Raw genomic sequence first — 26,231 nt, 5'->3', positions numbered from 1 at the left:
TGTTGTCAGTCTCATACCTTTGCTCCGGCCGATTCTTTTGGCAAATAAGCAGCAGCTCCGAGCGTGTGGCAGAAGGTCGGAACGATATCCTTCGCTATTCTAGCCACCTGATGAGAGAACATATTAGAACATTAATACCTTAAAGATAGATCATAAATTGTTACATGTAGTACAAGCAATAAAGTGCAATTTGATAAAGTTCCCATTAAAATAGGTTAATTGACTGTTTGAACAATATATATATATATATATATATATATATATATATATATATATATATATATATATATATATATATATATATATATATATATATATATATATATATATATATATATATATATATATATATATATATATATATATATATATATATATATATATATATATATATATATATATATATATATATATATACATATATATACATATATATATATATACATACAGTGATCCCGTCTGTCTATCATGGATAATGGGGCCAGAACCCCCCGCGATAAGTGAAATTCAGCAAGTAGCATTGGCCCCTCCTAGGGAGGCATATACTGTACTGTATATGCATGGTATATATTTAAAGGCTTTATAGCCTTTCCCACACTGTTATAAACACTTCCAATGCACTTAAACACTGTATTACTATTTTGATCTCCTATCACAGTAATATGCATAAAAAAGATCGTCCCCATATTTGTAATGTTTACGTTCTGAGAATCAGCTGACTGAGGCTGCTCACTACTAACGAAAGAATTAGGAAAATCATTTTTAGTTGCTAAAAGAAACAAATTTATCAATGAAATTATTTTTAATTCTGTACATAAAAGTTTATGATACAGTAATTCATATTTCATTGAGAGAGAGAGAGAGAGAGAGAGAGAGAGAGAGAGAGAGAGAGAGAGAGAGAGAGAGAGAGAGAGAGAGAGGGAGAGAAATGGTGTGTACTGTACAGCACAGTAGCTTGGGACGAGACTAAGTCTTGACTAAGTCTTGACAAGCTGGTGATGAGAGAGTATACAGTATCCTTGAGTTGCTTACGTATGAAATTCGGATTTTAATTATTTTTACAGTGATTTAAGATGAAACATCAATAGTGATAAGATATTCTCTTATGTACCACTCACGTGCCTTGTCCGAGTGCCTGTATTACTATTTTGATCTCCTATCACAGTAATATGCATAAAAAAGATCGTCCCATATTTGTAATGTTTACGTTCTGGGAATCAGCTGACTGCAGCTGCTCACTACTAACGAAAAGAATTAGGAAAATATTTTTTAGTTGCTAAAAGAAACAAATTTATCAATGAAATTATTTTTAATTCTGTACATAAAAGTTTATGATACAGTAATTCATATTTCATTGAGAGAGAGAGAGAGAGAGAGAGAGAGAGAGAGAGAGAGAGAGAGAGAGAGAGAGAGAAATGGTGTGTACTGTACAGCACAGTAGCTTGGGACGAGACTGTATACAGTATCCTTGAGTTGCTTACATATGAAATTCGGATTTTAATTATTTTTACAGTGATTTAAGATGAAACATCAACAGTGATAAGATATTCTCTTATGTACCACTCACGTGCCTTGTCCGAGTGCCTGTGGGTATATACGAAGCTTCCAGTCCTTGCGCGTCGGTCTCGCAAGCCGTTCTTCTCACGTAACATGATGAAACATCGCTGTTTTCCGCAATATGGCTGCCGATATGGCGGTACTTTTTAATTTTAATTTTTCGATGAATATTTCTGAAAAATCCGCGATGCAGTGAAGCATATTTTTGTTTAATCTCATTTTGTACTGAATTATATGTCATAATGCAATGAACCAACAGTACTAGCAGATATTAATAACTATTAATGGAATTAATGAAATATTTGGGTCTTCATATATTGCGACTATATTTGAAATTTCCGGAAAATCCGCTATATATTTTCTCTTATAATATACATACGTAATGGAAAAAATCCATGCTAGTCGTGAATCCATGATAGACGAACACTGCTAAGTAGCGAGGGTTCACTGTATATATATATATATATATATATATATATATATATATATATATATATATATATATATATATATATATAAGCATTTTTAGTTTTTTTGTATGGTTGAACTATTAAAATAGGCAGTTCTAAGTGTTTTTAGAATGGTTCTAAGTATTCGTGGGTTCTAGCTATTCGCAGGGGGGTGTGGTACACATCCCCCGCGAATACGGGGGTTTTACTGCATGTAGTAGAATAGAAAATTTTATATGGAAGAGTTGGAATATGCTGTCTTGAACAGCAATAAATCTGCTCCTGGAGGTGACAGTACAGGTATTTGTTTTGAGATGATCTGCCACTTAGCACCTTTGGCAGAGTCATACTTATTACAGTTTTATAATCATTTATGGCTTCGAAATTTATTTCCTGATGAATGGTATAAAGTCATAATAATTCCTATCCCCAAACCTGGAAAGGATCTCAGTAAATGTAAATAATCACAGGCGAATTTCTTTAACAAGGTGCTTATGCAAATTGTCAGAGAGAATGGTAATTGCTCGACTAACATGGCACATTTGAGAAAATAAAATTCTGACTTTCACTCAATTTGGGTCACAGTGTAACAGATCTACATTTGGTTCTCTCTTTAACTTAGATGACCATGTACGTAGAGGATTTGAACTAAAACAAATTACTATAGCCGTCTTTTTTGACATTGAAAAGACATACGATACTACATGGAGGTATGCTATATTAAAAAGTGTAAAAACAGCATCCATGGACATTTACCTAGGTTTATCCAAAACTTCAGATTGCAATTTTCAGGTGAGGACTGATGATGTTTTGTCTAGAATATTTCCACTTGAAAATGGTTTTCCTCAATGAAGCGTCCTTAGTGGCACAATGTTTGGTTTAGCAATAAATGATATCAATAATCTACCTTTTGGAATTAAAAGTAACCTGTATATGGATGATTTTGCCATATATTATTCCGAATCTCAAATAAAACATACAAAACAAATCGTTAATAAAAGCATAATAAAAATAGATGAATGGACTACATCTGTAGGGTTTAAATTTTCCATAGATAAAACTCAAGCAATCATGTTTTATACATAAAAATAAAGAGTAGAAAAACGGTGAATGAACAGATTTAAAAATCAGAAACTATAGTATACCAATTGGCCAGACAGCAGAATTCTGGGATTATTATTTGATACACATAACATACATGAAATCAAAATGTAAAAGATCATTAAACCTAATCAGAAAACTACCGAACACTACTTGGGTACCCAAGAGACATACCCTAACAGTACTGTATAAAGCAACAGTGTTGTCTATCATTGATTACAGGAGCGAAATATATGGTTCAGCATCAGACGCATTGCTGAAAACATTAGACCCAGTTCACAGTGAAGGCCTTATAATATGTTCAGGAGCCTTTAGATCATCACCAACCTCATCTTTACAAGTTGAATGTGGTGAACTACCTCTCTCTCTCTCCATAGAGAGCTAGTAACAGTGAAGAGTGCTATGAGAATTCAGACAAGTGATTCTTCAATGAAAAAATTATCTGAGTTAAGAGATGTATTGATAAACAATCATCTACCACCTTTCCCAATTAGAGCTAGATTGTTTGAGTTGCTAAATATGAATATAGGATTACCTTCAAAAGTAAAATTACCTCCTCCTTGGATATTGAAAAAATGAGAATTTGGAAACACTTAAATCATTGGTCAAAAAGTTACTCATATACATCAGAACACCATAACAACATACAATAGAGCGTATAAGCTGAAAAGGTCCACATTATGCAATATACACAGATGGATCTAATCAGAACATGGAGTGGGATATGCTGCAGTATCCCAAAACAAAATGTATCAGTTCTCTCTACCTAATGATGCTTCAATAATCACAGCAGAGCTGTGTGCAACTGCATCAACCATAAAAATAATTAAAGAAGCATCACTCAATAATTTTGTGATTTTTAGTGACTTGAGAAGCGCTATAGAAGCTATTCAGTTACAAACCAAAAAATAATGTTGTACAGCAGATTAAGTTATTACTTCATAAGTTATACTGTATAATAAGGGGAAAATTGTAGCAATATGGTGGATCCCTGCCCACACAGGGATCAAAGGAAATGAAGAGGCTGATAAAGCAGCTAAAAAAGCAACCCATATGACAAGATCAAACGTAAATATTCCTGTTATTGATTATGTAGCACACATAAAGGTGGGTATCATAAATACAAGCAGTCCCCTGTTATCAGTGGGGGTTCCGTCCTGAGGGTGCGATGATAACCAAAATTGGTGATTTTCAGGTTTTTTCGGTGATTTGGGGGCTTATCTGCGCTAAAAAGTGCCAATTTTCAGTTATCGGCGCCTCTGTTAGATATGTTTCGGCGCCGATAAGCAGAAATTGGTAATTTTCGGCACCAAAAACTGCTGATTTTTGTCTCTAGACAAGCCCCGTAAAACCGGATCACTGTTAACCGAGCCCGCTGTTAACCATATGTATTGCCTGTAAAGCCCGCTTTTAACCATATGTATTGCCTGTAAATGGCAATATATATGGAATGATGAACCTGAAAATAGTAAATTAAAGCAAATAAAATCTGGTGTTAGAAAATGTAGTTCATCATATCAGAGAGAGAGACACGCGCAAGTAATTCTGACTTGTCTACATGTCTCTGAATAGGCCATACTGTACTTGTCTGACACATAGACACTAAATGAGCAGCCCATGTGGCCCTACTTCTGAGTGCTCAGAGGGAAATTTTGTCAGAGTGTTCTGCATTTTCAGCCATTTTGATTTTGATGTTCATGAAGAACTGTAATTTACTTGATAAAATATAAATATAGGTAAATGATGAAAATACGAAACCCTCAAGGCATTTAATGAATTTAAAAACAAAAAATTAGAAAATGTTACTTAACTTATTCTGAATTTTTTTTTTTTTTTTTTTTTTTTGCTTATTTTAGTGCATGTATGGAAACATGAGTAAATGTGTTTGTTGTGTACATGAGTTCCAGTATGGAAGTGTGTGCCTTGGTGCAGTTTTTAGTATAATTTTCACTCATTCATCATCACACTGAGTGAACTACTGTATTTTGTCCCAGAGCTTGGCCTCTGGCCTAGATCTGGTATTTTATTCAAATCCTTTGGACCAGTCTTGTGAGAGCTGAAAGTCAGCTCAGTGGTCTGGTTAAACTACTTTAATAATACAGTAGTAATAATTTGCACTCATCAGGAACTTGTTGGCCTGCTGGTGCTGTATTACGTGTAGAGAGTGATTGGGTATGATCACCTGCATGATGTTTTATCTGTGGAATGTTGCCCACTGGCCTTGGAAATGCTTTCCCTGGACGAGTGGCGGCTGTTCTCAATGGGTTGGCTAGCAAGCCCAGCTTCCTTTGGGACAGGTAGCACCTTGTCTAGGTATATGGTTGGCAGGAAGCTGGGTAGGAGTGACTGGTTTTCCTCTCTCTTTTTTTTCTTCCTTTCTCTTCTGTAAACAGAGTCGAAGTGCCATTCTGTATACAAACTGGAAGGTTACGAGTGCAGGTTAACTATCTTACTGGGCACCAGTCTTTTCTTTAGCGATGAAGGAATGCAAGTTCCCCTTCTCTCTTGACGAGGGAGGGGACGACAGACAATAAAGCAAACTTGTTGACAGTGTTTACCTGTTTTATTGTCTCCAACACTTCAGTATGGGTTCTTACAGCCAGATTAAGTAATGGCATACAACCCTTTACATAATGCTCTGGAAGTCTAGTGACTTCTACATCCCATGTGTGCTAGTGCTAGAGGTGTGCTGTCCCTTCCTCAGCTCCTAATACCCCAGGCTGGGCGAACCTACCAATCAGTTTCTGAACAGAGAGTACTGAGATTCCTCACACCAAAGGTCTACGAGGTATGTTCAATAAGTAATGAGAAAATGTCAGGAGAGACACTATTTATTTTCATAAGCTTACACAACTTTGTCTCCCTCAAAATAATTGCCTCTCGCTGCTACACACTTCTGCAGGCGTCTCTCCCAATCCTTGAAGACCTCCTCAAAGTCCTTTTTCAGTAGTCCCTTCAGGTAACTTTCTGATGCCTCTTTCAGCTCCTCTGTTGACTGGAATCTGGTTCCCCTGAGGCTGTCTTTCATGCGTGGGAACAGGAAGAAGTCACAAGGGACTAGGTCAGGGCTGTAGGGTGGGTGTTGTACCACTTTCATTCCCCTGTTGGCCATCGAAGTGGTCACCAGCATTGACTTGTGGCATGGGGCATTGTCCTGGTGGAACCACCACTGACCACTCCTCCACTGCTGAGGCCTCTTCTTCCTCATCTTCTCCCTGAACCTTTTCAGAACAGTAAAGTAATATTCCTTATTGACGGTTTGGCCCTGAGGAACCCATTCAATGTGAATGAGCCCCTGGGAGTCAAAGAAAGGAATAACCTTGGCCTTCTCTTGCAACCTGCTCATCTTTGCCTTTTTGGGTCTGGGGGAGGTCGTGTGCTTCCACTGAGCACTCTGACGTTTGCTCTCAGGGTCGTAGGTGAACACCCAACTCTCGTCGCAAGTCACTACTTTATTCAGGAAACATGAATCAGTCTCTATCATTTCGAGAATGTCAGTGCAACATTCCACATGAAACTGCCTCTGGTCGTCGGAGAGGATCTTTGGCACGAACTTGGCACAGACTTTGTGGAGCTTCAGATCTTCGGTCAGAACTGTCTCTACTGTGCCAATACTAATACCAACAGCTCCAGATAGCATCCTCACAGATATTCGACGGTCTTGCATCACTAACCTTTGCACTTCCTCAATGTTTTCCTCCTTGCGTGCACTTTTCAGTGCTCCAGATCTGGGTTCGTCCTCAACCTATTCATTTCCGTCAGAAAATCTGTTAAACCACCGATAGAAACTTGCTCGGCTCATCTGTTCATCCCCATAGGCCTCCTTTAACCTTCCATAAGCTTCTTGTTTGGTTTTCTTAAGTTTAACACAAAATTTGATGGCGTAACATTGCTCCATGTTTCCCTGCATTTTGACAAGTGTTCACAGGTCGGCAAACCAGATCAGACTGGTTCCACCACATTCACCGCTGCACTCAGACCTACAAATATAGAAAGTTGCCAGTTTGCCATTTTATAGAATATATGTATGTGTACTTCACCATGAAGTAGTATTTTGATCAACTCATATTTTGTGTCTCGCCTGACATTTTCTCATTACTTATTGAACATACCTCGTATATTTGAGTAGGAACAAGTAAGAAATGTTTAAACTAATATGTATTTTCCTAACATACAAATCTAAAGTTCTTTACTTGAATGGCCCACCTCAGCCACCCCTCACTCTGGCACCTGGGCAGGCTTGCCATCTGCATGTTGGTATTTGCTACTTTGTCAATAAAGTTCGAATGCCTGTTCCAGCTCGCATTCCCAAGCTAAGTCCTTATATAAAGAACTTCAGGTTTGTATGTTAGGAAAAGTAAAAATTTAAAAATTTTCCATTTTTTGCCTCTCCCCTATGAACTATGTGTACATTATGAATATTAAGAAATAAAATAAGTGAACAAAAAATATCCAGAAATTTTATTACAAAATTTCAGAAGTAACTTTATTACTGAATTTTGTGTTAGTGTCCTCAACTCGTTTAGTGTATTTTGTCCTCGATTCGTTTAATGTATTTTATTGTAAATTGAAGCTAATAAGTATTATAGAATTTGAGACCATTCTGTTGTGGTGCATAAGAAGTAAACAGTTTACCCTTTACAATGCAGTCTTACACATTTTGTTATAGTACATGCAATAGGATTTTTTTAAATGATTTCTAAAAGTAATGAAGTATGTTTTATGAGAGTCAAACATGAATTTTCATTTTAGGGTGCAGGTGAAGCTGGTCAACGTGTGTCTAGCTTACAGTGCTTTACCTCTGCTCAGACTGTTAAGGTGAATCCAGACAAACCTCAAGAGGAAGTGCGTTTCCTAACTCTTGATGTAAGTTGCATTACTTTTATTATTGACTTTTGTTTCATTATTTGTTCATACACAGAACAAACTTGGCTCTTAACATTAGGATAAATTTTCTGGTGCCAGCTGGAAACTGGTGAAAATAAAAACAAGAATTGTTTATGCAAAGAATTGGTGGCATCTGGTATCTGTCACGGTTTATGAGATGGGAAGTGGCCTGCAACCTGATCTCAACCCCATGATGTATCAGTTTTCTTCTTACTGCCATTGAGAGAGGTTGTGTCTTTCTGTCCTTCCTCTCCATAGCTGGTTGTTTTTGCCTTTGCCTGTGTTTTTTGGTTGTTTTTGTGATCAGTGTGTGTTTTAGTGTGCATGTGTTTTGGTTTTTATCATGCAATCCCAAAACCCAGCTAAAAGTTCCCGTAAGCCTCAGAGAAAATGTCCTGATGTAAGCTCCTATCCTTGCTTGCGTTATATGGCTTTCTTTGAGACTGACCCTCATTCAGCTTGTAGTGGTGCAGATCGAATGATTGTATTGTGACTAACCCTTGCCCTGAGTATTGTTCTTGACCTCCTGTGCAGTGGAAGAGATTTGCCATGAAGAAGCGCCATCTTGGGAAGGATTTTCTCCTCCTTCGATGGATGTTTCTCAGGTTCCTCACTGTTCTGCTTCTTGCCTTGTGTCTCCTTCCTTGTCAGGTTTGTCTCCTTCCTTTTCTTCCACTGATTTGTCTTTGGAAGTTTTAGGAGAAGGTTCTCTGAATTTGCCTCATGCTGTCCCGTCTCTCTCGAGGGGGGATGTTTCCCCTCCCGGGATAGTGGAGGCAGCACCATCTTTTTCCTCTGCTTCAGGCTCAGATGCTCAGAAGATTTCGGTTGTTTGGGCTTCAATAGGCCTATCAGGGGTACCAACCTTAGATGGCCTGCTGTCCCATTTCATGTCTTCACGCATTCCAGTGTCTGCCATCATGACAGTTCCCAGCCCTCCCGGCCTTCACTCTACTGGGTCTCGCATTACGCCTTCTGGCGAGATGCCATTGGTTATCTCTACGCACCACCCTGGGTCACCTTCCATTCGTCCTACGATTGCTCCCACAGATCACGTACAGAGTCTGTCTTCTCTTATGACTTCACAGCCTGGTTCTACTACTGTGCCGTTTGCTTCTTCTCTCATCCAGACTGTACTCGACACTATTGACTCTGCCCTTCAAGTGAAATACGGCCGTTTTCTTAAGAGAAGACAGGGTAGATCTCCTTCTTCGTCTTCATCATCTTCCTCAACCTCTTCTTCGTTGCCTACCACTCCTGTTCGTTCCTGCATCAGACGGAGGATTAAGGACTTTGTTGCAACTCCTCTCTCCAAGAAACAGAAGACCATCTCTTCTCCGCCTTCGGACCATGGCCGTGTTTCTTCTGCACACGAACGTGTTCCTGTGGGAAATGTGTCTCGTCCATCATCCCCTTGCCATCAAGAATCCCATGCTGAGAAAGACTCTACAGCTGTTCCTTCATCTCCAACACGTCCTGTTCAAGTTAGGAGGAAGGATGACAAGGCTCCAATCAAGAAATCCCAAGTGGTAGAACCTTCTAGAAGTCCTGTCAGACCTATGCCTCCTAGACGTCTTCGTTCCGAATCATGGTCACCCAAAAGAAATCATGATTCCTCCTCTGATTCCCACGGACTTGGACATGTGGATAGACATGGCCGTCATGGCCATCGTGATTCTTCTCCTGATTCCCTTGGAGGTGGACGTGTGAACAGACACGGCCGTGTAGATGGTGACAGAGGTACAACTAGTCACCGCCATAGAAATGGATACGACCGTAGTTCTTCATCTGACTCGCTGCTTTGCTTTTCTTGACGACGTTCCCCATCGTGATCTTCAAGAAAGGACCACCTCCGTCATTCATCTTCCTGCATCCATAGCTGTCATTTGTCTTCCAGCATCCACAGCTGTCATTTGTCTTCCCGCATCCATGGCTGTTGTTCACCTCCTTGCATCTGCGGCCATTGTTCGTCTTCCCACGTCCACAGCAGTCGTTTGTCATCCCGCGTCTGCAGACATGGGCTACAGGGTGATGCACATCCGTTGTATTAGCAGGGGTCGTCTGTGTCTCGAACCAGTGATTGAGACCTCTCTCTTCCCTCTACAGTACTTTGAAACTTCAAGCTCCTGCAAAGGTATTAGGACCTAACAGATCTTATGCTCCGGCTCTAAACCCTGCGAATCCTACAGAGGAGGCAGATGGGGATCCACATGTCCAGGAGGCAAGAGGATTTGGAGAATCAGGAGTTTCTTTCAATTATGAAGAGCTTATTGATCTCATTTGTGAGTTCAATAATCTTTCTGGAAAGACTGTGACTCCTTCTATGATCACTCTGACAGGAGCAGAAGCCTTGCTGGGACCGAAGGACTCGAAGACATCTTTTGAGTTGCCTTGTTCCATTCACGCTGACCCAGTCTTGAATCATGTAAATTCCTTGATTTTGGGACGGGATAGCTCCCTTTGTTCCAGCAGATTGTTTAAGTTTCTCCCTCCTCCTCTACCTCGCCACAGGAAGTATTATGCAACTCCTCTCGTGCCTCTTCTGAATTGGCAGGTCAACTCCGATGTCATCTATCTGAAGCTGCTTCTTTGGAGTCGACTGCCTCTTCTGCCTTCCAAACTGGTTCTTGGCTGGGTTTGTGGTCTTCAGCTGTTGCCAAGATTTCTTCTTCCTCTTCATCAAGGAATAAAGTCAATATTTCAGCTTGCGTCAGATTGTTGCAATCTGGTGCTGAGGCTATTTCCTACCTTACCCATCTGACTGCTAATTTGTGGGCTAATATCCTGCTGATGAGGAGAGATGTAGCCCTTTCCAAAGTGGCTCAGTCTGTCGATGTGGATTCCTTGTTATCCTTGAGGAATGGTGGTATTCTGGACTCCCAGCTTTTTTTCTCCCGGGATCAATTGGATGCAGCTGTCAACAGGCGTCAAGCCAACAATAATGATCGTCTCGTTCAACAGGCAGTGAATTATCTAGTGCAGAATCCGCAGCCACCTCCTATGAAGCCTATAAGACTTCCTCCTACGATCGAGACCTCTCAACCTGCATCGTCACCGAAGAAGCCTTCCCAACAATGTCCCTTTTGGTCTTGCTCTACCAGGCCAAGAAGGGGAAACGGGCAGAGGTAAGGGAGGTAGACAATAGAGTCGGCGCCCCTCCCCACTCTGTACCACCATTGGGGGAATGCCTGGCGAGCCATTGGACTATGTGGCAGACTTATGGAGTGGAGCCGTGGGTGGTAGATGTCCTTTGGGTAGGGTATCTACTACTTTTTGACTTCGCTTCCCCTCTCTCCGATCGTCCTCTCCCTCCTCTCACTTATGCCCAAGGCTCTCCGAAACACCTAGCTCTCCGAAAAGAAGTGAGGAAAATGATGGAGAAAGGAGCTGTGGAGCAAGTAACGCGTCCTTTCCCAGGATTCTACAGCCGAGTCTCCTTCGTCCCCAAGGCAACTGGCGATTGGAGGCCGGTGATAGACCTACCAAACACTGAATCTCTTTATCAGAAGGACGAGGTTCAAGAAGGAGACTCCTCGAACAGTCTTGGCAGCCATCAGAGACAGCGACTACATGCTGACCACAGATTTGAAGGATGCGTACTTCCAGATTCCTATTCATCCTTCCTCCCAGAAGTTCCTTCACTTCAGTCTCGGAGAGCTGGTGTTCCAGTTCAAAGTCCTTTGCTTTGGTCTGACAACAGCTTCCCAGGTGTTCACAAGAGTTTTCACCCAACTGTCGACATGGACTCATGCTCAGGCAATTCGCCTCCTTAGATATCTCGACGACTGGCTGGTCTTGGTGAGTTCTCAGGAAAAGACAATTTGAGACAGATCGTCTTCTCCAATTTTGTTGCGGCTTAGGCATCGTGATAATTTTGGAAAAGTCCAATCTTCAACCCAGTCAGAGAATCCTTTACCTGGGAGTGATCATTGGCACTGCCTCGTGAAGAGTCTTCCCATTGGATCAGAGGATAGAGAAGTTCAGGCCAGTGGCTCGCTCCTTCCTATCCGAAACGAACCAACCGGCTTGGCAATGGCAAGTGATCTTAAGACTTTTGACATTGCTAGAGAAGCTTGTTCCTCATGGGCGTCTTCATCTTTGTTCCTTGCAATGGAGGCTGAAGGAATTTTGGTCTTCAGCAAGGGACTCGCCTCAGTTACAGGTCCCTCTGTCGACAGAGGTAAGAAGCGACCTTCTGTGGTGGTTCGACAACAAAATCCTGACTGGGAGTGCCTCTTCATTTGCCCCCGTTGGAGCTGCTCCTGTTCTCGGATGCTTCTTCTGAAGGTTGGGGAGCACTTCTAGATCTCCTGGCTTCAGGTGTATGGAGTCCTCAGGACAGGAAACTTCACATTAACATGCTAGCACTTCAGGAGTTTCAAGAAAGGTGATGGTGCACTCTGTGATTCTGATGTTGGACAACACTATGGTGGTAGCTTATGTGAACAAACGGGTGGGCTAGTGTCATGCCAACTTCACTTGATAACAGTCCAGTTACACCAGTGGGCTATCAACAACTCGGTGGACCTCATGACCAGGTACATTCCAGGTAAGAGGAATGTAGTGGCTGACAAGCTAAGTCGGTGGGGACAGTTTATAGGGATGGAGTGGTATCTGCATCAGGAGGTGGCAGACAAGCTTTTTCATCTGTGGGGGAGACCAATGATAGACCTCTTCGCAACAAGGTTTCACAGGAAGCTAGAAGTCCATGGATCAGTAGTTCCAGATCTCTTCACCGTGGCAGAGGACACCCTTCAACATCCTTAGGACAACCTGGACATCTGCGCCTTTCCCCCCTTTTTGCCTGATCTCTCATGTCCTGAACAGAGTGATGGTTTCCCAGAATCTCAGGATGACCCTTGTAGCTCCTTTATGACCTCAAGCAGAATGGTTTCCGGATCTTCTAACTCTGCTTTCAGCAGTTCCGAGAGAAGTACCCCCTTGGCACAATCTTCTTTGTCAACCTCAAGTAGAGCAATACCATCAGTCGGTAACATCCCTATCACTTCACGGTTGGAGACTATCCAGTATCTCCTGTGAGTGAGAGGCTTTTCTCCCAGAGCAGTGACACAGACATCTGGTTACCTCAGAAGATCTTCTTCAACTGTGTGTCAAGGGAAATGGGCCGTCTACTGTGATTGGTGTTGTCAGTGGGGTTTCTCTCCAATTGGAACCTCTATTCAGTGGATAGCTGATTTTCTGATGTTCCTTAGAACAGAAAAACACCTTTTTGTTTCTGGTATTAAGGGCTACAGGGCTGCCTTGGGATTGGTTCTTTGCTTGAAAGACGTGGACCGAACTTCATCCTGGGGAAATCTCTATGCTGCTCAAAAGTTTTGAACAGTCTTGTTCTCCTAGAGAACTGAAGCCTCCTACCTGGGATCTGACTTTGGTGCTAATTAGTCTCACTTGAGCCCCATACGAACCACTGACCCTCAAGATGGTTTTCCTTCTAGCCTTGGCTTCTTCAAAGAGAGTGGGCAAACTCCATGGCCTAGCTTTTGATGCTAAACATACCAAGGGTTGGAAGTCAGTAGTGTTTGAATTTGTCCTGGAATTCAGGATGCTGAAGACTTTTTGTTAGCACAGGCCAGATCAAGAAAGAAGTGTCCAAGAATAGTATTTCGTTTTGGTTTTGTGACATGATAAGGCATGCCTACTCCTCATCATCATTTTCTACTGCCAGTACTGTACATGCAAGAGCACATGACATTAGAGGACTAAACTCCTCCTTGGCATTCAAGAAGAATTTAACTGTTCATAGTATCTTGAATGCTGGTTCTTGGCTCCTCCAAACCACGTTCACTTCCTTCGACCTGAGAGACATTGCCCACAGGTCCTTGGACACTTTTTCCTTGAGTTTGGTGGTAGCTGCTCAACAAGTTGTGTAGCCTATCCAGTTTCCCTAGTGGGGCAGTTTTGTATCTTGCCTAGGATGATGGTATGAAAGTGAGGATGATTGAGATGACTAGTCTCTTTACCTTCCCCCTTTTTTTCCTTTCTTCTCTGCCTATGGGCGGTAAGATGATGGTTCCATCATACACTGGAACGGTCCAGATACAGGTGAGTGTAGTAGCCTTACTCTTGGTTTGTTTTAGATCCTCATTGGACGCGTCGATATCGTACTCGGCTGGCACTCTGCTAGGCCCGCATTCGATTCTCTGGCCGGCCAATGAAGAATTAGAGGAATTTATTTCTGGTGTTAGAAATTCATTTCTCGCTATAATGTGGTTTGGATTCCACAGTAAGCTGTAGGTCCCGTTGCTAGGTAACCAATTGGTTCTTAGCCACGTAAAATAAGTCTAATCCTTCGGGCCAGCCCTAGGAGAGCTGTTAATCAGCTCAGTGGTCTGGTTAAACTAAGGTATACTTAACTTGGTTTGTTTTAATTCTACACAAATATACCTAGCAAGGAGAGAGGAATGAAAACAAACACATATAGGTAGCTATCTTAATTTGTTATATGAACAGATATAGCTCTTTAACTTCCTCTAATACAGTGAATTTCTGCATTGGACTTAGCCCAGTAATCTGACTGTTGGATGTCCATATATCTAACAGATCAGAAGCTTAGGTCTCCTTCCTTTGAATTCTCTTATTCTGGAAGTATGACAGGGTGTGCCGAACCTCCAGTTGGTTCAGGATTCTGTTACCTCCCACCAAGAGTGAGTCTATCCTAATGTTAAAACCCAGGTTTGTTCTGCGCATGAACAAGTGACAAATTTAAATTAATTTGTATTTTCCATAGCTAACTAACCTGTGGTCTTAACATTTACTGTCCACCTCTAGCCACCCCTCTTTCAGTTGACAATGGGCTGGAAGAAAACTGAAACGTCACTGGGTTGAGATCAGGTCACTGGCAGCTTCCCATCTCATCTCTGTGACAGATGCCAGATAACACCAATTCCTTGCATAAACAATTCTTATTTTTATTTTTACTAGTTTCCAGTGGCGCCAGAAGATTTATCCTAATGTTAAGAATGCAGGTTTGTTAGCTATGAAAAATACAAATCATTCAAAGCTAGAGGTGCTGGAACTGAATTAAGAAAGCAGAATAAAGTAAACAACTGACTGCTCATATTTTAATAAAGAATTTAGTCTTCAAGAATTAAACCAATTTCCTTCTGTTGCTATATTTAATTTTTCCAGGCTGGTAAAGTTTTGTTGGTACCCACACCACGTCTTCGCAGTGGTCTCTTTAATCGCATGGATGGGCATACTCAAGAAAATAAAGAAACCCTAAGGGTCATGGCTCAGACTGAAGGGATAAAGAAACATGCAAAACCTGTTGGTTTAGATTCTAAAGTTAAAGTAGATCTGATAGTAATCGGATCTGTTGCTGTGTCACGTACAGGTCAGATATTTATGTAATTCCATGTTTTCTTAGTGGTAATATTTTTTTTTACCTTAACTATTATTGTTGAATGCACATAAATTTTCTTAGATTTTGGTTTAAAGAGTTTGGAAAAACAAATGTTGTTTGAATACGTTACTAATTAAAATTCTTAGTTTTTCTTAGCTATCTTTAAGATTTGGAAATGTACCATTCATACAGTTTTTTCCTCTGTGAAACTGTACTTTGAATAATTTATGAATGTTTCTGATTACTGTATTTAAGAACTTATTGTATACTGTATTAACAATGAGTAAACCTGTTACTCTACTAATGGTGAAACAGTAAGTTCCAAGCTTATCAAACATTAATGTTAATAGCACCCTTACAGATACTTGGGATGTTTACTTACTTTCAATAATTAAATAATGTGTTGTATATATGCAATGAAAAGATTTGCCCCTTTACTTATGGAGATATAATTATCTGTAACATAATTCCAGTCTAGCAAAGTTGTCTTTAGCTGGAGGACTGTCTTACATATTTCAACATTATTCATGACAAAGTCAAATGAATGATTGACTTCCATTTCCAGTTTTCATTTATTAACTTGCTTTTGCATATTTCCAATAACAGTTTAGAATTACTGTAAATAAAGAACACAGCGTTTAAGCCCACAGAGAAAGGTAGAGAAGCTGAAACAAATATTGATTTTATTAAGGTCATACCAGCAGGGGAATGCCTAACACAACAAATTTCCACAAGCTTATTTGATAGTAAGTGATAGAAAGATGATAAAGACAGAAACAGACAGAAGAAGAAAAAGATGGGAACTGTGAAATAAAGAAGCCAGAAATTGATACAAAGGGCATCTGGCAGAGTATGCAGTGTGTGATACTGGGGAATAGATATACAGCAAGGGAGACATGTTCTTAAATCAAGAAATGCTTTGGAGGAATAGAATCAGTCTCATCACAACAGAGGGAAAGGGGATAATACCTAGGATAGTGAACTGGCTGAGGAAAAGTGGAAAAGATATGAAAGGGGCAAAGTATGTTAAATGTGAAAAGGTAGAAAGTAGTTTTGAAAAGAAAGATATTGGAATGATTAATATCGGAGACTAGCCAAGCTGAATCCCATTTTAATAGAAGGATTTTGCTCAGTTATTGTTGAGACCAGATAGTAGAAAATTGCACTGTTGATGTCATTACACCACTGCAAGTAACAGAAACTAATATTAGTCCATTTTGTTAATTAAAAGTAAAGTTTCTTGCTGTTTGCTAGCTGCCAGGCAAGGAAAATGACTTTGGTTATCCTAGCTCCTAGTTATTAGTGCGCACACATAATTTTTTATACAACAAATTTTTTTACTAATAAGTGATTAAGCATATGTACAGTGTATGTAAACCTTGGGAATGGTTGGTGTATCTATTATCAATGGTCCCAAGTAATGAAAAATCCATTATTTGGGTGCTCCAGGAGGGGTTGGTGTCATCAGTGTACCTCTTGCAGTGCACTGTTGCCTTTACTTCAGGCTCTTTGCAGCGTCCCTTTCATTCCTCTTACTGTACCTCTGTTCATATTCTCTTCCATCTTATTTTCCACTCTTTCCTAACAGATGTTTCAGCGTTATTATTTAGAATGAATCTTATGTATTATTTGGGATGAATCTTACGTACTGTTAAAGATGGCTTACATCTCTGCACCGATTAGGCAAGTAAGCATTCAAGCAAAAGAAAAGATTGAATGGCTGCCCCCAGATGACCGTCTAGTATACCTGTTCTCCACCAGGTGCATTTAGAATATTTAAGCTCTTGTCAGAATTCTCCTTGCCACCATTGTGTATAGGCTCGTTCCGGGGAATCGAATGTGAGGAATTTAGGTTTCGTTCAGTAGAATGGTTAGTGGCACTTCGTAGTGCATGGCTCATTCCGGGGAATTGAGCGTGAGGTTTTGGGATTCATTCGGAAGAATGGTTGGTGGCATTTTGTAGTGCGTGTCTCATTCCAGGGAATCAAGCATGGGGTTTTAGGGTTGTGTTCAAGAGAACTGATTGGGGCACTTTGTCGTGCGTGGCTTGTTCTGGAGAATCGAGCGTGAGATTTTTGTGGTTTGTTACAGGGAACAAGTTCTGGGGTGTTTGAAAGAACGGTTTGTGGCACTCTGGGTGTGGGCTCGTTCTGTAGAATCGAGCACAGGATTTTTAAGGTTTTGTGGGAGCCCTCAATACTTGGTAGGTTCGAGTAACTCGACCACGTGCGGTAACACGTTAGCATGACCCATGGTGGAGTTTGGTTAGGTGAGAAACACGTGGAGTGGGCGCAGAGTGGTAGAGGCTTATGCAAAACAACTTGGATTGTTTTAAGTACTGTACACAAATGATTCATGTGTAAATGGGGATTTAAAGCGAATGATATGTCAAATACATTCCTTAAAGCTGTCATGCAACGGGACGTCTATTTGCAGTGGTCACGTGTGGTGTGGAAAGGACCTTACGTTACAAGAAAAGTTTGACCTGACAAAAACACATGATCATAATAGTACATGAATTTTACCTTACGTTAAGAGGTCACAAGTAACTTTTTGGATGGTAGCCTGCAATGTCTGAGAGAAGTCTCGCGTGAAGATTTGTGATACATGGCTGAACAGTTTTGGGAAAGCTTCCCTCGCCTCTCAGCTGATCTAGATATGGGAGTGAAAAATTGCTTGCGCAAGCGGACCAATGAAAAGTTAAAAGGAGACGACTTATATGTGCAAAATGGCTCATTTGGCCAAGAATGAATGAACTTTATAAATGCAAATTTCAAAGAATGGACGTTAAATTTGGTGGAGTTTATTTAGAATTTTAGCGCGTTTGCTACTTTGTGTGCAAGAAAGATGAGCGAAGTGGAGTGGCTGTTCGTATCTGATTTGAGTTGCTGGATGCTGTGTGTCCTAGCTAAAATAATGGACGGCAAATTGTCCAGAACACATGGAAGGGGGGGAAATAAACGCACTTTTCTGTTTTATCACTTGTTGAGCACTTCACTTCCTGGCTACAACCTAGCAATTGAAGTAATGCAAGGCTAACATGCAGTAGTAGCAAAATCTCATTTTTCAAAATGGTAACACTTTCTCGCGATGAGATTACTCAACATGCACATGGATAGTTAGATTCCTAGAGAAATAAATAAAAAATTCCAGTCACGATTTATGATCGCAACAATATAAAAGTAACAAAATACTTACGCTGTGTACCTCCATTCATTTATATGTGCTTGTTTAAGGGGATTTATGTTAACCCTTTAACGCCGACTGGACGTATTTTATGTCGACGAAAATTGTCTGTCGGGTGCCAAGTGGACGTAAAATATGTCGACTACAAACATTTTTAAAAATATTCGTGGAAAAATACTTATAGGCCTAGTGTGCGAAAAATTTTAAATCACGCGCCTTGAGGGATGCTGGGAGTTCACGGATCACGCTGTTGTTTTGTTTACAAGTGTGATCCAGCTGCACATGCGCGAATTTCTGTCTTCTCTGACTAGAAAGCATCAACGACGCATCTCAGAAATTCTTTCGTCACTTTGTTGTAATTTCTGCATCGTTTTATATTAGCCGTTACATAAAGTTTTATACATGAAAATGTGCGCAATTTCATGTAGAATACAACAAAAAACAACCCATGGTTGTAGCTTTTATAAGTTTTGAAATATTTTCATATAAATCACGATAAGTGCCAAAATTTCAACCTTCGGTCAACTTTGACTTGACTGAAATGGTCGAAAAACGCAAAACTCTTATATTCTAGTAATATTCAATCATTTACCTTCATTTTGCAACAAATTGGAAGTCTCTAGCACAGTATTTCGATTTATGGTGAATTTTTGAAAAAGACTTTCCTTACGTCCGCGCGCGGTAACTCAGCCGAAAATCTCAGAAATTCTTTCGTCACTTTGTCGTAATGTTTGCACCGTTTTCTGTTAGGTGGTACATAAAGTTTTATATATGAAAATGTGCGCAATTTCATGTAGAATACAACAAACAGTAACTCATGGTTGTAGCTTTTATCAGTTTTGAAATATTTTCATATAAATCACGATGTGCCAAAATTTCAACCTTTGGTCAACTTTGACTCGACGGAAATGGTAAAGAAACGCAATTATAAGCTAAAGCTCTTACATTCTAGTAACATTCAATCATTTACCTTCATTTTGCAACAAACGGGAAGTTTCTAGCACAATATTTCGATTTATGGTGAATTTTTGTAAAAAACTTTTTCCTTACCTCCGCTTGCGGTAACTCTGCTGAAAATCTCAGAATTTCTTTAGTCACCTTGTCGTAATTTTTGCACCATTTTCTATTAGGCATTACATAAAGTGTTATACATGAAAATGTGCGCAATTTCATGTAGAATACAACAAAATAATTCATGGTTGTAGCTTTTATCATTTTTGAAATATTTTCATATAAATCACAATAAGTGCCAAAATTTCAACCTATGGTCAACTTTGACTCGACCGAAATGGTCGAAAAATGCAATTGTAAGCTAAAACTCTTACATTCTAGTAACATTCAATCATTTACCTTCATTTTGCAACAATGGGAAGTCTCTAGCACAATATTTCGATTTATGGAGAATTTTTGAAAAAAAATTTTTCCTTACCTCCGCGCACGGTAACTCTGCTGAAAATCTCAGAATTTCTTTAGTCACCTTGTCGTAATTTTCGCAGCGTTTTCTATTAGGCGTTACATAAAGTGTTTTACATGAAAATGTGCGCAATTTCATGTAGAATACAACAAAAAATAACTCATTGTTGTAGCTTTTATCAGTTTTGAAATATTTTCATATAAATCACGATAAATAGAAAAAATTCGACCTTCGGTCAACTGTAATTCGACCGGCATATAGCAGACACTTTTGTAAATAGAGGCTCGGCGTTTAAGGGTTAAAAGACTTGTTTCTCGTCTTGTATCCAGCTTAGCAAGGCTACTTGCTGGGATCTGCACTGTTTCAGGTGCAAGATCTTGAGCAATGATAGCCACTGTTATGTTCTGATCTAGGGGGAAGTAACACGGGATGTTGCTAATCTGACTAAAATTCCTGGACTAGTAGAACATAAGAAGACAAGGTAATGAGCTGAGGGCCGTACTGGAAAGGGGAAATTGAGATGAGCGCTTTGGTTACCTAAAATCACATATATTTACAATTACAAAATCAGAAGATGGGAATAATCAAGACAGGTAAATGGGGTCCTGCTGGAGCACAAAATTATGATGGAAAGGTAATAACTGAAGGTGCATGGAATTCCAGTTCAGTGGTACCGAGGATTAAATTGCAGTGGGTTGACCATGGCATCAAAGCAAAATTGAAGCAAAGGATGCACAGCAAGAAAACTCCATCTGCAATGGAGACTGCATACAATCACTTGGTGGAATTAGTGTGAATATGGGTTTGAGGGTGTGCTGATTGCACCAAGATTCTTTGGCTATAAAACACTGTTGAAATTACCTACAAACACAATAACAAAGTCAGTCTATAGCAGAAGTGCGTTTGGAAAACAGAAAATGATTAGCACAAGAAAAAGAATTACGTGACTGGTAAACCACAGATTCTGGGCACTTTACCTTATTCTGGATAGATGAGTCCTCATAGATGTACTAACAATGTGGGGAGGGGGTTATTTGGGAAATTGGCATTGGAAAGATACTGGACTGGATAGGCAGCCATGTGGGGGAACAGGCTCTAAAGGAGTAGAGGTGTGAGTGTGTCTCTTTCGAGTGCAAATGGTGTGGCCCCTTTTACGCCTTCTGCTGGATTAGCTTTCCCATTCTCCAAGGTGTCACCCATTTTCTATCGTGAGGCATATGGCTTTTGGTGTGCTACCTTTGACCCCATGGGTAGCTCTGTTGACCACATGGTAAGGGCTTTGACCTCGTGGGTTGCTTGTGCGCCATGCAGTCAGTCTGACTTTCACTTATGCCATTGGACAAGCTGGGATTATCTCCAAGGGCAGCTTAGTAACCTGGAAAAGGCTTAACACAGTTACAAAGTCGGGGAAGGAAATAAAGGCTGCCAAGGGAATAATACCTAGAGATTTAGAGAAGAAGCAGTTTCTCCATGACTGAATGTTGGTGTTAGCAGTGAGATAAAATGATTTTACTTTAAGTTCTTTGAAAAAAATCTTCTTAAAAGGTGAGTTGACTTGGGAAGGGTATCTCCCTTTGTGATATATATATATATGTGTACTTATATGAGCTTTTCAGTAGAGAAACATGCCAAGTGCCATTTTTAAAATATAATGAATTAAATTAAAAATACTTTGACCCAGGATGGCCCTTGGTGTTTCTCGACTGATAGCCTTATATATATATATATATATATATATATATATATATATATATATATATATATATATATATATATATATATATATATATATATACATATATAGTATATGTATATATATGTATATATGTATATATATATATATGTATGTATGTGTATATATATATATATATATATATATATATATATATATATATATATATATATATATATATATATATATATATATATATATATTTATATATATATGTATATATATATAATATATAATTTCTATATATATATATATATATATATATATATATATATATATATATATATATATATAATATATATATATATATATATATATATATATATATATATATATATATATATATATATATATATATTTATGTGTGTGTGTGTGTGTGTGTGTGTGTGTGTGTGTGTGTGTGTGTGTGTGTGTGTAAAGTTTCTCCCTCATAAGAGTGGTACTTTTCTTGCTTATGGCAATGGAATTGCATAAGAAAATCCAAAAAGGAAATGCGTCACAGAGCACTGGGATATCGCTTGAACCAGAAACAGTTACTACACACAAATGAGATGGTTTATTGCTTGGAACTGTTACTTACTTATATAATTTCATATTTCCAGAAATACACAGTAAAAATATATCAAGAAGCATAAAATATTATATGTATACTAGTTGGCATGGTACACCTGTGATAACGAGTTCAAAATATCGAGATACATTGATGTATATTTACTTTTTTTATATTTTGTTTGATATTTTTTTTAGAGAACGAACAAGCTCTTATCGTAGAAAATGGATAGTTTTAGTGGGATACTGAAGTAAATTTCTTGCTTTCTACTATCCAGAATTAGCAAGTCATACAGACGTGGTACGACAATTTGTCGCACAATGTCGCTCGCAGGACGATATCACAGGGCGATATCAAGATACATACAGTAGATACATATTTACTCAGATATTATATTTTTTGAGAGAGAGAGCCAGTTTTTAATGTAGATAATGTGTATTTTAGTAGGAAAGTAAAGTACATTTCTCACTTCCACCTAAAAAGTCATACAGAATGTTTGCGAAAATTTTCCACTCAATGCCGCTCAAATGCCGGTAAATGCGGTGAACAAAAATGTAAAAAAACCCACTTAAAAAATTTTTTTAGCAATGATATTTCAGGGCATGTTTATTTAGACATATACCAGTCCAAAACTGTAAAAAACTAAAAATCGATAATTCCTCGAAATTCGGCGATCGGAGCGCCCCTTAAAAGAATGTATGCTGACAGGCCCAGACCATTCTTTTCAAGCCAGAGAATAATTCCCTGGTTATTTTCCCTCCTTCAAGGGAAAAAACTGTTTATTCCTTTTTTTCCAGGGAAGATTCCCAGAGTGACCCATTTCCAGAAAATGCCTAACTGGCTACATAGGTTTATCCTCATAGTAGAGTTTTGAGAAACTCATCAGTCCAGACAGAGACTGTAGAGTTTGGTTAGGTTTTGTCCCTCTCTCTCTTATCCCTCTCATCCTTCAGAGGAGAGTAAATTTACAACATAGCAGATTTTTGTGGTCATCATTAAAGTGTGTATCTTTCTAAGGTCTTAGTGCAAGAAAGTGTAAAATAAGTGTAACAGCGCCTTAGATAAAAGTGTGTGTGCAGCAGGAGTTTTGTAAAAGTGTTCAGAAACTTGTATAAGGTAAAGTGGTTTTTTACTTAATTTAACCATGGTAAAAAGATAGAAAATTTAAAGAGATTTTGCCTTAGTGAAATCATTGTTGATAAACATTTTGTGCATTTTTTGTATGTTCTTGTTTTTATATTTTCATGTGTTCTTGTGTTTACAATTTCTTAGTTGTACCCAAACTTTTGTGTAGGTGATTTAACATTTATTTACTTAGCATTTTACATATATTGATACTTTAACATTGCGTACTTGATTTGATTTTCATTTGTTAAGGTTTCTTTTTCAAATTTTGAGTAAATCTTAATAGGTTGAATTTTGCTTAGTTAATTTTGTGAATTAATCCTTTTTAAGAATGAAGTAAATCTTGTGTTGTTTTCAAGTAATGGTAAATTTTTTCAGATTGTGAATTCTAGTTATAATTTTTGAAGTTAGGAGTAAATTATTGCATTTAAAGTTTTAAAAACACAGTGTTTCATTTTTTGACCACCATTGAATAGGGTTATTTGTTTGTGCATAAGGCAAAGTGATAGACATGTTTTGTTCTCCTCCCGTAAATGGAAGTGAATGAAGACCAGGGAAACATTTATAGTTGTTTGATGGAGTGATGCCCTTTTTTATCTAGTGTATCTCAATACCTCACACATAACTTGACATACCTGATTTGATATTTCAAGTGATAAGTAAATTTCTAAAGGGATCACTTTTACCTTTAGTGTTCAGTTGTAATTTTATTGTTATGAGGGTTCAGGTGTCTGGCTGAAGTGAGGTAAATTTTTGGATTTTGTGACTAGTTGTGTAATAACCAGATACTTGGTACACTTCATGACAATATTATTTGGTGACCAGAGCCGGGAGAACAAAACAAAATATCACTCTTGATTTATAGTTTATACTAGTGGTGTTAAGGATATATTTTGGTAGGAGAGTGACCACATAGTTATTTTGAATTGTAAAATATTTAGATGAGTAAATTAGAAAAAATGGCTCTGTTTGAAGTTCAGACATTTTTAGCAGCTCCATCCATCAGAGAGTTATCTGAATCTAACCCAACTAAGGCACAGTGAATTGCTTTAGCAGTCACTTGTAGGGGTAATGTGACTAGTGGTATGATTGAGGCACAAATAAAATGTATTGCAATTCAAGCATTGATAGAATCTGGTAAAGTAGATAGAGAGTTTAATGAGGCATATGAATTGCTGAATGCAACTGAGATAGAATTTACACATAAGCAAGGCAAAGAGAATGAGAACAGTGACGCAGAGGCAGAGCTTAGACATTTAGAAAGAAGAAAATTTGTGTAGACTGAAGGTGCTAGAATCAGAAGAAAAGTTGATTAAGCTGCAGGTGCAGGCTGAAAGAGAAAAAGAAGACAGGGAAAGAACAAGGAGGCAAGAAGAAGAAGAAAGAGAAAGAGCAAGACATGAAAGGGAGTTGGAGTTAATCAGAGCTTGATCCACATTACCTGTAACCACGTATAACTATATCCAAGGTAACTCAGACCCCGTGTTAGATGTAGTAAGAGTGCAGAAGTTAGTTCTAAAGTTTACAGAAGAAGCTCCAGATGAGTTTTCTGAGCACTTTGTAAAAGTGGCTTTAGGTATGGGATGGCCAGAAGATAAATGGTCAGTCTTGTTACAGAGTGTTCTCATTGATAAAGGAAGAAGTGCCTATTTAGCCTTATCAGCTGATCAGTGTAAAGAGTACGTTGTGCTGAAACACAATGTGTTACAAGTTTACCAGATGACCCCTGAATATTACAATGAAAGATTCAGATCTTTGAGAAAGGATGACAAGATAACTTTCTTGTATTATGCCTATAAAGTAAGATGTTTCAGACGATGGTTGGAGGCTACTAAAGTTAAAACTATGGAAGAATTTGAGGAGTTAGTGGGCCTAGAGCAATATCTTAGAGGAATTCCTGAACACATAAGAGCTTATTGAGGGGAGAGAGAGAGGTTAAGAAACTTGACAAAGCTGCTACATTGAGTGAAGATTATATAATATAATCAGCAGCAGAAGGAATTATACTGTAATGTCAAGTACCAGAACCAATCGAATTTTAGGAACATTGATGTAAGAAACCCTTCTAGTGGCTATGCCAGTACAAAGCCAGGATATACCCCTCAGCAATCGAATGGTAAACCCTCACCTTTCAGTTTCTCAAGACAGATACAGAAGACTAATGTTGCTTCGTACAAGCGTGGAAGAGTAGGACACTATAGTCAAGATTGTTATAAGACGCAACAGTAGGCCAAGCCAGTTGGTCATGTGATTAAAGGTAACCAGGTGAAGCAAGTGTTCCCCACACTGAACACTGAGACTAGACCGGCAGAGTGTTTAGCAACCAGTGGAAATGTAACCTCAAGCAGTGAGTGGCTGAGCAGTGTGGAGGCTTTTAAGCCATATATCCACGAAGGTATGCTGACAACTCCCTCTTAGAGTGTTCAGGTACCAGTCAAGATATTAGTGATACAGGGAGTAACCATTGTGTGGTAGTTTGTGGTGCTCACCCACAGCTGGAGAAGAATCTCACCATAGATTCAGTTATTTTGAAGGGTACAGGGGGAGAGGAAGTAACTCTTATATGCCGCTTGCATCTGTCCTGTGAATTGGTGACAGGAAGTATTGATTTTGCTGTAAAGGACTCACCAGCTATTGAAGGTGTACATGTTTTACTGGGTAATGAAGTTGGTGGTGTACCCTTCGTTCCTTGTCCTATAGTGACAGACAAACTGTTGAGGATTAGTCCTACGGTAGAGTTAGGGAAGAAAAACCCCCACCTGTTTCAAAGTTGTGTAAGTACCAGGAGTATGAAGAGAACTATGTTTGCAATTGAAGAAACTGAGGAGTTACCTGTACCAGAAGGATCTTTGAGCTTAGAAGAACTA

At 39.0% G+C, this 26,231-nt stretch overlaps 1 protein-coding gene across 4 annotated transcripts in view; it reads left to right on the top strand.

Annotated features, from left to right (window-relative positions):
- Positions 1–26,231, top strand: part of lost (methenyltetrahydrofolate synthase domain-containing protein lost) — a 361,950-nt gene that overhangs the window by 86,332 nt on the left and 249,387 nt on the right. For all 4 annotated transcript variants that reach the window (XM_067124203.1, XM_067124204.1, XM_067124201.1 and 1 more), the window contains exons 4-5: positions 7,860–7,973; positions 15,144–15,348. In XM_067124203.1, coding sequence (XP_066980304.1) covers positions 7,860–7,973; positions 15,144–15,348 — 319 coding nt within the window. The remainder of the gene's footprint in view (positions 1–7,859; positions 7,974–15,143; positions 15,349–26,231) is intronic.

This window comes from Macrobrachium rosenbergii, chromosome 22 (genome assembly GCF_040412425.1).
Source record: "Macrobrachium rosenbergii isolate ZJJX-2024 chromosome 22, ASM4041242v1, whole genome shotgun sequence".
In the NCBI taxonomy this organism is placed as follows: Eukaryota; Metazoa; Arthropoda; class Malacostraca; order Decapoda; family Palaemonidae; genus Macrobrachium; species Macrobrachium rosenbergii.
The sequence above is the reverse complement of the archived record's forward strand: the minus strand, read 5'-3'. Positions and strand labels throughout refer to the sequence as shown.